The sequence below is a fragment of the Dendrobates tinctorius genome, unplaced genomic scaffold (assembly GCF_039654945.1).
Source record: "Dendrobates tinctorius isolate UK_male_01 unplaced genomic scaffold, ASM3965494v1 ptg000147l, whole genome shotgun sequence".
Taxonomy (NCBI): domain Eukaryota; kingdom Metazoa; phylum Chordata; class Amphibia; order Anura; family Dendrobatidae; genus Dendrobates; species Dendrobates tinctorius.
In genome coordinates this window covers 21,641,451-21,653,504 of record NW_027361814.1, presented here as the reverse complement: position 1 = coordinate 21,653,504, position 12,054 = coordinate 21,641,451, and the positions used below count along the sequence as shown (strand labels likewise).

At 42.3% G+C, this 12,054-nt stretch overlaps 1 protein-coding gene across 7 annotated transcripts in view; it reads left to right on the top strand.

Annotated features, from left to right (window-relative positions):
- Positions 1–12,054, top strand: part of LOC141049777 (heparan sulfate glucosamine 3-O-sulfotransferase 1-like) — a 287,725-nt gene that overhangs the window by 206,273 nt on the left and 69,398 nt on the right. For 2 of the 7 annotated variants that reach the window (XM_073546522.1, XM_073546523.1), the window contains one exon: positions 2,118–2,220. The exons of the other annotated variants lie outside the window; for them this stretch is intronic. In XM_073546522.1, the coding sequence (XP_073402623.1) occupies positions 2,118–2,220 (103 nt within the window). The remainder of the gene's footprint in view (positions 1–2,117; positions 2,221–12,054) is intronic. 7 annotated transcript variants of the gene reach the window in all.

Below are 12,054 nucleotides of genomic sequence, written 5' to 3'. Positions count from 1 at the left end.
GAAGAAGATTTCGCCACCATCTTCTACATAAATGCCAAAAATGGTCCCATACTATCAATCAAAATCATGTTCTACTGTGAACAATAGTTTTGACTGATCTTTTCCATTCTGATGACCAGGGTTGCCAACCATTCAGAAATTCTAGGACAGTCTGATAAAAAAAAATTTTGACTGTAGTAATCATTTTACAGTTTTACAGTGAAGGCAGCCGATGTCTTCATATCAGAATTATGGACTGTATGCACTATCACTTATAATTACAATAATTTATATGGTTTTCCATGTGTCAGTAAAAATATTTTCTGTCCTTGATTTTTAGATAAGCTGTCCTGAAAAATATAAAGAGTCAAACTGGAAACCCTATATCTGACGATTACCCATATTGACAGTTGATTAGATATGCCATGAGAGTTTGAACTGTGAAGGTCTAACTCCTGGCATTCCTACATAGCCCTGTAAACAACGAGCTATAACACCTTTTTAGCTGTTTTTTTTTCTTTCTTTCTTCAAAATGGCCCCATTCCTCACATAGCAGTCAGAGATGACGGCAAAGACCGATCCAAGTTTATAGGGTGAAGGATCGCCCAACTCTAACCACATAAAAACCCTTTTTAATCCAAGCGGTCAAATCAGAGTTCTGACTTTTGGGATGCCCATTAGCATCCGAACTATAACTTGAAGTTCCTGGACCTCATTGTAAAATCTGAAGTGGAGCTTCCCAAAATGCTCTTATGTGGTAAAGAGGTCGTTTGAGGCCCATGAAACACAAAGGAAACTTATCAAACAATTATTAAAGAAAAACTCTGTACTCAGTTGCTGAACACGAGCACACCATTCTTTTCTGTACAGATATCTATATACAGTTGTGCTCAAAAGTTTACATACTGCTGCATAATTTTTCCTTTTGGCCTTTTTTTCAGAGAATATGAATGATCACACCAAAACTTTTTCTCCACTCTAGTGGTTGGGTGAAGCCATTTATTGTCACACTACTGTGTTTTCTCTTTTTAAATCATAATGATAACCCTGTACATCCAAATTACCTTGATCAAAAGTTTACATACCTCATTTCTTAATACTGTGTATTTCCCCTCTAACATCAATGACAGCTTGAAGTCTTTTGTGGTAGTTGTGGATGAGGTTCTTTATTTTCTCTGATGGTAAAGCTGCCCACTCTTCTTGGCAAAAATCCTCCAGTTCCTGTAAATTCCTGGGATGTCTAGCATGAACTGCCTGCTTGAGATCGTCCCAGAGTGGCTCGATGATATTGAGGTCAAGAAACTAAGATGGCCACTCCAGAACCTTCACTTTTTTCTGCTGTATCCACTGACAGGTCAACTTGACCTTGTGTTTAATCATTGTCATGTTGAAACATCCACGTAAGTCTCATGTGCAGCTGTATATTTGCTGATAACATGCTGTATTCATGTTTCCTTCAACTTTGACCAAGTTTCCTCTGCCTCTGTAGCTCACACATCCCCAAAACATCAGCTATCCACCTCTGTGCTTTACAGTAGGAATGGTGTTCCTTTCATCATAGGCCTTGTTGACTTCTTTCCAAATGTAAACTTTATGGTTGTGAGTCTTGTGACCAAAAAGTTAAATTTTGGTCTCACCAAGTTTCTTGTTGTCACCAAAAAGTACAATTTTGGTCTCATCACTCCAAATTACCTTGTTCTAGAAGTTTTGAGGCTTGTCTCTGTGCTGTTTTGCGTATTGTAGTCGACATACTTTGTTGTATTTGCGCAGTAATGGCTTTCTGGCGACTCGACCATGCAGACCATTTGTGCCTCCTTATTGTGCATCTTTAAAGAGCCACACTGCTAGTTTCAGAGAGTCCAGTATTTCAGCTGATGTTATTTGTGGGTTTTTCTTTGAATCCCAAACAATTTTCCTGACAGTTATGGATGAAATTTTTGTTGGTCTACCTGACTGTGGTTTTGTTTTTACAGAGCCCCTGATTTTCCATTTGCTAATCACAGTTTGAATGCTGCTGACTGGCATTATCAATTCCTTGGATAGATTTTTGTATCCCTTTCCTTTTTTATACAGTTTAACTACCTTTTCTCATAGATCCATTGACAATTCTTTTTCTTTCCCCATGACCTACAATCTAGAAACGTCAATGGCTGGAAAAAAAAGATGCAAGAAAATGTCTGGATCCCAGAAACTCACTCAACTTTTATGCTCACACACTGATTACAAGCAAACAGGTCACAGGTGAGGATGTTACCTTCAGTAGCAAGTGAAACCCATTTGTGTCAAATTCTGTGCATGTTATCAGGCCAAAATCACCAGGGTATGTAAAATTTGATCAGGGTTATTTGGATATTTTGGGTTGTTATTATGATTTAAAAAGAGAAAACACAGTAGTTTGACAATAAATGGCTTCACTCAATCACTAACCATGAGTGGAGAAAAAGTTTTGGTGTTATCATTCATATTCTCTGAAAAAAGGCCAAGAAAGCAAAAATTCTGCCGGGGTATGTAAACTTATGAGCACAACTGTATACTGTATGTTTAATTTCTGTTTTCAAATCCTATTATTAGTGATACCCTGGTATTAGAAAACTAGAAATTACTGTAATAAATAATAATACATTTTATTTCTATAGCGCCGACATATTCCGCAGCACTTTACATTTCAGAGGAGACTTGTACAGACAATAGACATTACAGCATAGCAATAATCACATAGATCATAACAGATACCAAGAGGAATGAGGGCCCTGCTCGCAAGCTTACAATCTATAAGGGAAAAGGGGAGACACGAAAGGTGGGTGGTAACAATTGCCCTGATTGTTTGGATCAGCCATAGTGCTAGGTGTGTAACAGTACGGACACAGAGGGCTAATAGATGCATAAAGCATGTGGGAACAGGATACAGAGAACCTGGTTATGGTAAGACTTTTGACTGTGCCACACAGGGATAGTTAGGTTAATGTGTGGAGGCGGTAGGCCAATCTGAATAAATGCGTTTTCAGGGCACGTTTAAAATTGTGGGGATTGGGGACTAATCATATTGACCTGGGAAGTGCATTCCAAAGAATTGGCGCAGCACATGTAAAGTCTTGGAGACTGGAGTGGGAGGTTCTGATTATTGAGGATGCTAAACTCAGGTCATCAGCAGAACGGAGGGCGCGGGTGGGGTGGTAGACTGTATTACGTTGATTTTCATAGATCTGCTCAGTGTACATAAATAAAGAAGCAGCTGTAGCCCTTGTCCTAGCATCTGCTCTTGGGAACAGAATCTCTACATACAGTATGTCGAAAAGCACGAGTGCATTATCTGCTGACTTTATTTGTAAGTCCCAAGGGATCCCGTTATGCACCTATGGAAGGAGGCATACTCTACTAGCACTAAGAAAAAATAAATATTGACCTTAACCAGCTCTCTTACTCTAGCCTGCATGAAGAACAGTCAGTTGTCCGTTTTTTTTCTTGTATGTGAAAAAAGGGCCAATTTCCATCAGTGTGCTGGATTAGATTTCACCTTGTGTCCGTTTAGGGTCAGTTAATTTTATGTATGCCAAAAATTAAAAATTGCAAAGTTTCTCCTGCCCTTTTCAATCTTAAAAACATGGATTACACACGGATGACGTCATGTCCATGTGTTGGCTGTGATTTTCACAAAATGGATTTCTAAAGAAGGCTGGTTAAGACTGGTTTCACACTATTATAACTTGGCTTTGTTTATATTAGTCAGTCTCTGGAAAAATTCAGAGGGTGAATTGTAATTTTTGATATTAATAAAATTGAATTTTATCCTACAGTCATATGTAAAAGTTTGGGCACCCCTATAAATGTTAACCTTTAATTCTTTATAATAATTTTGGTTTTTGCAACAGCTATTTCAGTTTCATATATCTAATAACTGATGGACTCAGTTATATTTCTGGATTCAAATGAGGTTTATTGTACTAACAGAAAATGTGCAATCTGCATTTTAACAAAATTTGACTGGTGCAAAAGTATGGGCACCCTTATCATTTTCTTGATTTGAACACTCCTAACTACTTTTTACTGACTTCCTGAAGCACTAAATTGGTTTTGTAACCTCATTGAGCTTTGACCTTCATAGCCAGGTGTATCAAATCATGAGAAAAGGTATTTGAGGTGGCCACTTGCAAGTAGTTCTCCTATTTGATTCTCCTATGAAGAGTGGCATCATGGGCTCCTCAAAACAACTCTCAAATGATCTGAAAACAAAGATTATTCAACATAGCTTTTCAGGGGAAGGATACAAAAAGTTGTCTCAGAGATTTAACCTTTCAGTTTCCACTGTGAGGAACATAGTAAGGAAATGGAAGAACACAGGTACAGTTCTTGTTAAGCCCAGAAGTGGCAGGCCAAGAAAAATATCAGAAAGGCAGAGAAGAAGAATGGTGAGAACAGTCAAGGACAATCCACAGACCACCTCCAAAGACCTGCAGCATCATCTTGCTGCAGATGGTGTCACTGTGCATCGGTCAACAATACAGCGCACTTTGCACAAGGAGAAGCTATATGGGAGAGTGATGCGAAAGAAGCCGTTTCTGCAAGCACGCCACAAACAGAGTCGCCTGAGGTATGCAAAAGCACATTTGGACAAGCCAGTTACATTTTGGAAGAAGGTCCTGTGGACTGATGAAACAAAGATTGAGTTGTTTGGTCATACAAAAAGGCGTTATGCATGGAGGCTAAAAAACACAGCATTCCAAGAAAAACACTTGGTACCCACAGTAAAATTTGGTGGAGGTTCCATCATGCTTTGGGGCTGTGTGGCCAATGCCGGCACCGGGAATCTTGTTAAAGTTGAGGGTCGCATGGATTCAACTCAGTATCAGCAGATTCTTGACAATAATGTGCAAGAATCAGTGACGAAGTTGAAGTTACACAGGGGATGGATATTTCAGCAAGACAATGATCCAAAACACCGCTCCAAATCTACTCGGGCATTCATGCAGAGGAACAATTGCAATGTTCTGGAATGGCCATCCCAGTCCCCAGACCTGAATATCATTGACCATCTGTGGGATGATTTGAAGCGGGCTGTCCATGCTCGGCGACCATCAAACTTAACTGAACTGGAATTGTTTTGTAAACCGGAATGGTCACAAATACCTTCATCCAGGATCCAGGAACTCATTAATAGCTACAGGAAGCGACTAGAGGCAGTTATTTTTGCAAAAGGAGGATCTACGAAATATTAATGTCACTTTTATGTTGAGGTGCCCATACTTTTGCACCGGTCAAATTTTGTTAAAATGCAGATTGCAAATTTTCTGTTAGTACTATAAACCTCATTTGAATCCAGAAATATAACTGAGTCCATCAGTTATTAGATATATGAAACTGAAATAGCTGTTGCAAAAACCAAAATTGTTATAAAGAAAAAAGGTTAACATTAATAGGGGTGCCCAAACTTTTACATATGACTGTATATCAGTGACAGACTCTTATCATTGTTTGATCAAAGTGTGGTACAAACGTCGTCTGATTTTCTCGTACATGGGAAAATAAAAAAGTATTTCTCCACCTTCTCCATTCTGACAGTCCATCAAAATTGGACCACATCTGAATACAGTCTGATTTTTTTTTTATGGACCCATTGACTTGCATTTATGATTTTGATCAAACTTTCCGATCAAAATTGGACAAGTCTCCAATATTTTCTGTGGACCACTTAGTCTTTGGGGGCATTCACTTGTCTAATTTTTTCCTCAGACTATCACAGGTGTAAGTGGTATCAGGATATCACAGATGGCACTTGTACACACAAAATTTTCAGAATGAAGCCTAAAGCACAAATTTTGCCTGATTTATTGAAAACCAAGCTTGGATTGTCATTGAATCTCTGTTAGGGCTGGCAGAACGCACCAAATTATAAAATAATAGTAGGCGCGTTCGCCGCCCGGGGTCCACTGTGCAGAGTTGGTATGCTGCTGCTGAGTAATGGCGGACGCTCAATATGGCAGTATAACACACACGGGTTAAACATCACCCGGTGTGCGCTGGGTGAACTCTGTTACCTCACAGAGCCGCACTAACACTAATACACAAATGCCAAGCCTGTTCACACTCACAGCGCTCGGGGAGAAGACCGCTCGGTATATGGTCACAGGACTCTGGCCCCAGGACATAGGACCAGCGTCCCTCTAGACCTACCGAGCGTGTGGCGTTGCAGCTGCGAGCGCCGCTAACAGAAACCGACTGCCGCGAAGCGACAGTGCCTGCCATGGTACGATGGTGCCCTATGGCAGGCGACCCCATCGGACGCTAGTGCTGGGAAGTGACGAGCACTTGTGGCCTATGGCTAGCCACTGGCTGACGCTGACTCTGCAACTAATTCCCTAACCACATATGTAATATCAAGGGAGGGGAATTTTAATGAGTCTTTCACCAGGTACATGCATCCGTCATCATCCACACATATAGCAACTAGAGTCTATACTAGCGCATGGCCGAGCGGCCATGTGGACCTTTTATAGCCGTGCGCTTCCGGGACCTTCCTGATGCTCCAGATGGACCACTCGGAACAGGAGAAGGACCTGAGCATGTGACTCCCGATACCCAATGGGAGATAGTCTCATGAACTTGCTCAGTGGGCCGAAGGAAGGACTTAGCCTCTGGGGTGTTTTGCTTCTGGCCAGGCTGCATTGCCATAACTGAACCAGAGGTGGCAGTAGCAACTGAACCTACAATGCTGGTGTGGGCTGAACGTCGGGATCGTGAAGTCTGCTGAGCAGACTCCACTGCGGCCGGGAGGAATGGTAGACCGAAGGTAGCAAGGCTCGGGATTCCCGCTTTGCAGTGCCCGGAACCCGACGCCTAACAATCTCACAGTCCTCTAAGTTGGATTCAGTAAAGACTGGAGTGTTATAGCCACATTTTAGTGACTATATAATTGTTGTATTTCTGTCTAAAATCAGGTACCTTTGTAGACTTCTGATTAGACATGAGGGAATCAGCCAAAATTGACATTTGTCAGATTTTCTTGAATTTGGCATGGAAATTCGATTTGCATTGAATAGATGTGGTGCAAATCAAATCTGCTGGGTAGAGGTTAAAAAAAAGTTATACTCTCCTTTCTCACTACTTCTGAACAGAATGTTGTGTGCAAAGTAACTCCTTGTTATCCTTAGTTGCCTATTGGAAAGTTTTATAAAGCTGACTGTTCCTTTATCCTTATCCTCGGTGTATCTCGATGGAGAATATAAATGTGATGTTTGGCAATGCAAATCTAGGTTATAAACTGCTAATAATGGAGAGTAAGGGCTTTCAGGCTGTCATAGTAACTTATGTTACTGGTTTGTAAAATGACATAGATTAGCTTTTAACATCCTATGCCCGAGGCGCATAGCATGACTTTGCTGAGCTGGTAGAGAAGACAAGTAACAGATGGACCTAAGAGCAGGTATCCGATGTTTTCAGTTGTCTGTAGAGTGATGTGTCAGGAATGAATGACTTTTATATATTTAATTTTTGTTAGGCGAAGTATCAGTCATTGTGTGGGCAAAAACTTTTGATGTTTTGTGCACTGGGAATTGCAATATATATTCATGCAGAATGTTTCTCTTCATGGACACGTTCAAACGTAGACTGAGCAAAGGGAATTGCTAAATGATCCATTGGAGGGCTCGGGCTCCCTAAATAAAGGGATATTGGAGCGCCCGCCAGGGCCGTGGGGTACTCGGTAACGGGCTGCTTCTTAAAAGGGCATTATCACAGCGGCGGCGACCCGGTCCGTGGCCCTGGGGGTACAATAAAAGGGGTATATGTACAAGGGATTGAAAATAAAGAGCTTTTGTAATAAGTGTTTGTGACGCCACCTGTGGTATCTGATCAGAAGTGACCAGCGCTGCAGTGCAGATCCGCAGGGACAGATGGTGGGATGCAGCAGAGTTGGTATAGCTCTTCACAGGCAGAGCTTAGTCCCAGGGCAGATGAAAGATGTTGAGGAAGATGGTGATGTAGTATTTAGCAAGAGATGTAGCAGTGCTGAGAAGGTGTTGCAGAAAGAATTCAAAGGACACAACAGAGTGAAGTTTCCCTTACCTTTTACTGTGCTTTGTAGGTACAGTCCAGGGCTCAAGTTACAGTTGGTACTGGAGTCAGTCAGCCTGAAAGCAATTTGGGAATCTCTCTATACAGGTGGGTTGTGAGTTCTCCTCTCTGGCGCTATTCTCTGAGGTACTTGCTGTTGTGAACTCCACTCAAGTTCCTCTTTCTGTCTGTTACTAGAACTCCACTCGCATGACAGGCAGCTGTAGCCTCCTTCAGGAATCGCTCCTAAATGGCGTCTCCAGTTCTCACGTGCTGCTGTATTGTCGAGTCTCAGTTGGGAACAGAGGATCTACAGCCTCTTGTCCTGCAGTTTCTGCTGTGGGACCTTTAGCATCCACACAGCCTCGGACTCTGGCATCCGGTCTCTGGCGCTTAAGCTTAGGGGTGAGCTCCTCTATAGCTCCAGTCCCAGAGCTCCTTCTTCACATGTCCTCTCACTTCCCTGTCTACACTCTAACTAACTCTAACTTCCTCCCCATGACCAGAGAGAGCAGCCCCCTTGAAGTCGGGTTTAGAGTTCCCTCTGCTGGCCTGGAGCAGGAACTGTGTTGTATGCTGGAACTACCTGATAGAGAGATCCTTTCATTGCTTCCAGGCATGACATCACTCTCCCTAGAAGGGAGGAAAGGCCACTGTGGCAACCGTACTCCCAGGGTGCCACATTATCATGTGGATAGATGATAAATGTATAATGAGTGGGGGTCCAGCTGCTTGGAATTCCACTTATCATGAGAATGAGGGTCCACAAGTTCCCTGTGTGAATGAATGAATATAACTGTTCAGTTATCTATGTTTAGGAGTTTTGGTCAATTAATAGAGTGGTAGGAGACACGGCTTGTACATAGTTTGTTCTTTTCAGTAGTAACATACAGATGCAAAACCTGAACGATAAAGAAACAAGACAGAGGAAGAATTGATGCCTTTGAAATATGGAGAAGGATATTATCCGTACCATGGATGGTAAGAAGAACAAACAAATCAATTTTGGAACAAATCAAGACAGAGATGTCACTCAAAGCAAGATCATTAGGCTGCGACTTCCCGTCTTTGGACACATCATACGAAGAAAGAAATCGCTGGAGAAGGACATCATGGTCAAGAGTGGAAGGAACATAGCGAAGAGGAAGACAAACAACCCGATGGCCTGAGACTATCAAGATAACAGTGGAGAAGACTATGATGGATCTATCTAGGCTTGCCCTAGATCGATCTTCCTACAGAGTGTTCATGGCTTAAGATAAAGCTGAATGCTGTAGGCACACAATTTAACATTGGGGTTAAGTGATTATCAACAGGTGATTATGATTATATCTTGCAGGATAACTCTTTATTATTGGATACCTCATGAAACAAGTCCTCAGAAGTCCAGTAGTAGATTAAAGTAGACTTCTGGTCTGACAGAATACTGAAGAGCCACACCCAATCGGCATTTGAGGGAAACAGCATTGACATCCAAGGGATTTTGTCACTCCATGAGGTAAGTATATAATGTTTTTATTTTATGACAGTTTGAGTGATTTAAATAGACTATAACTCCTTTTTAATCACTTCAGGCAATGTCATAAAATGAAAATACTTTGTACTTACCTCCTGGAATGACGCAGTTTCTACGAGGTCAATGTTGTGTCCCCTGGCAGCTGATCGGCTGTAGTTCTTAATTTTTCCATCAGAGTGGAAGTCTGCGCTGATAAAATAGTAACGTCTGCAACCGATAAGTGACCTCTGATTAACTGCAGTGGTCATATGACATAGCAAAGGCAACTAATTTGTTGCAGACTTTACTATTCCATTAGAATAGACTTCTGCTCTAATGTAATTTTGAAGGGCTACAGTTGGTCAACAGCTGGTTGCAACTATCATATGTCACATTTCCACCAGCAGATATATAAGGTAAATATCAGGTAACTAAGCATGTGCGGCACTTAGTTACCCGCTGTTTACCTCCTAGCGCGAGCACGCAGGTATCTAAGGAACACAGCGGGTAAATAAGTGACTTGCGCGCTTAGTTACCCAATATTTACCATAGATACCAGCTCCCAGCGTCTGCTTACAGCGCTGGGAGCTCGCTGATCGTCGGTCTCCCGCTGCCACACACAGCGATGCGCGCTGGCCCAATGGGAGACCAACAATCAAAAAATGGCCCAGGACATTGCTGCACGATGAGCGATACCCGGCGGAGGGGCCGGTCGCTGATACGTGTCACACACAGCGAGATCGCTGGCGAGATCGCTGTTGCATCACAAAATCAGCGATCTCGCTAGCGATCTCGCTGTGTGTGACGGGGGCCTTTCATCCTTATGCAGTCCACACCTCTGACCCAGCCTTCTCTCTGCAGTCACAGATCGGTATCCGTATGGCACAGCACAGAAAGTGTTCTCCCATGTCCATCCTCAAACCCACAGTTTGTGATCATCATTGTTCAGGGTGCTGACTTGAAAAACAAGCAAGACTCAAACCATGCCCTCTGATCTGTGAATGCAGAGAGAAGACTTGGTCAGGGGCTAGTTTGCATAAGAAGCAATAAACAAGCCATATCCCGGGAGGGATTAGCAGCAGTGCTGTGTCAGGAGGTCACAGAGAGTGATATTAAAATCACTTGAAGTAGCAAGCAAGAACAGGAAGAGAGATATGAGCCTACTCAAAGTATTATTTTAATTATTCTTTTTGGATTTCTTTTAATTTGTTCTGGCGAAACTCTGGTTTGGACTTTATCTTCTAGTTGACATATAAATAGTTCTGTCCTTGATAGTATTACTTATCCCCAGTTCCTAAGAACCACACTTCCTAGAACCTCAAAACTGTTTTCAAGAGCTCTAAGTTGGGTTCAGTAAATGAATCGGGGAATCTAGTTTTTGCATCCATAGTACAAATAATAAATATCAGGTCTTCAGCTATCTGATATTGACAGTACTATTGGCTATTTAGAAGTCCATAACTTGTTGTCTATTCAATCATTGCCTGACAAGCTTTACAGAGATCCTATTAGCACTTTCATGCTGTCCCAAGCTATCGACAATATGAAATCTGCTTTATTGATAGCTCTCAATTGAATGTAAGGAAAGACCTGTCAGCCAAGCAAAACTGTGCAAGAAGAGGCTGGAGGAAGCTGCCCAATGGACATGTCTTCCTCATATCTGACCCAGGGGACAATGACTGTAGCTGATTTGGCATCGATTACTGACCATTGCACACTAGTGGGTGCCATTATCATCTCTTCTCTGTGGTAATCTTCTTGATGTCGAAGCACACCTATTTAGCTCAAAAAGCTAGATTTATCATAAAGGAAAGTGGGGGCATTTATTAGAAATGGAGAGGTAAAGAAGAGAGGAAAAAAAATGCCAGATTCAGGAGAAAAGTGGCACTTGCACCAGGTGAAAAAAATAATTACATAATTATGGTAAGTGACAGGTCCTCTTTAACTGATACCGCTATTACAAGTTTTGGTAATTAATGCTGTAACAAGGTGGCATGAGGTGGTAGTTGCAGGCGAGTCCATTTAAAGTAACAGTGCATAAGCACCCAGGCCCATTGCACATAAAACAACAGGACAGATGCAATCCCAGGCAATTTACCTCTTCTCCACAGTTACTGCAGCATGGGCAGGAACACAGTTATAATCCAACAGGGAAACAATTTATTGTAGAATAAAGAAGTAGAGAATGTAGATGCAGTAATTTGGATGTAACTTTCTGCTCTCTCCCTAGTACCCTTCACTGCCGAATCAGCGGCAAAAACAGCGGCAACAACAGTATTGGTGGCTGTCCATAGGCCAATGTCTGGACACTTATAGTCCTCGGTGGGGCACTCACGTAGTCCAGGTGCCCACTTCACTGCCTGTGGGTCCCTATCTCCTCCTGGGGGGTCTGACAAACTCCCAGTTGTTACTGAGCCCCCGCCCTGGGTAAGCCTGCCTGGGCACTGACCGAGGAGCAGGAACTTCCTGCTCCTTTTTGGGCTGTGTGTTAACCCAAACCCCTGGGTTAACCCCTTCTGTCCCTGCCTCTAACA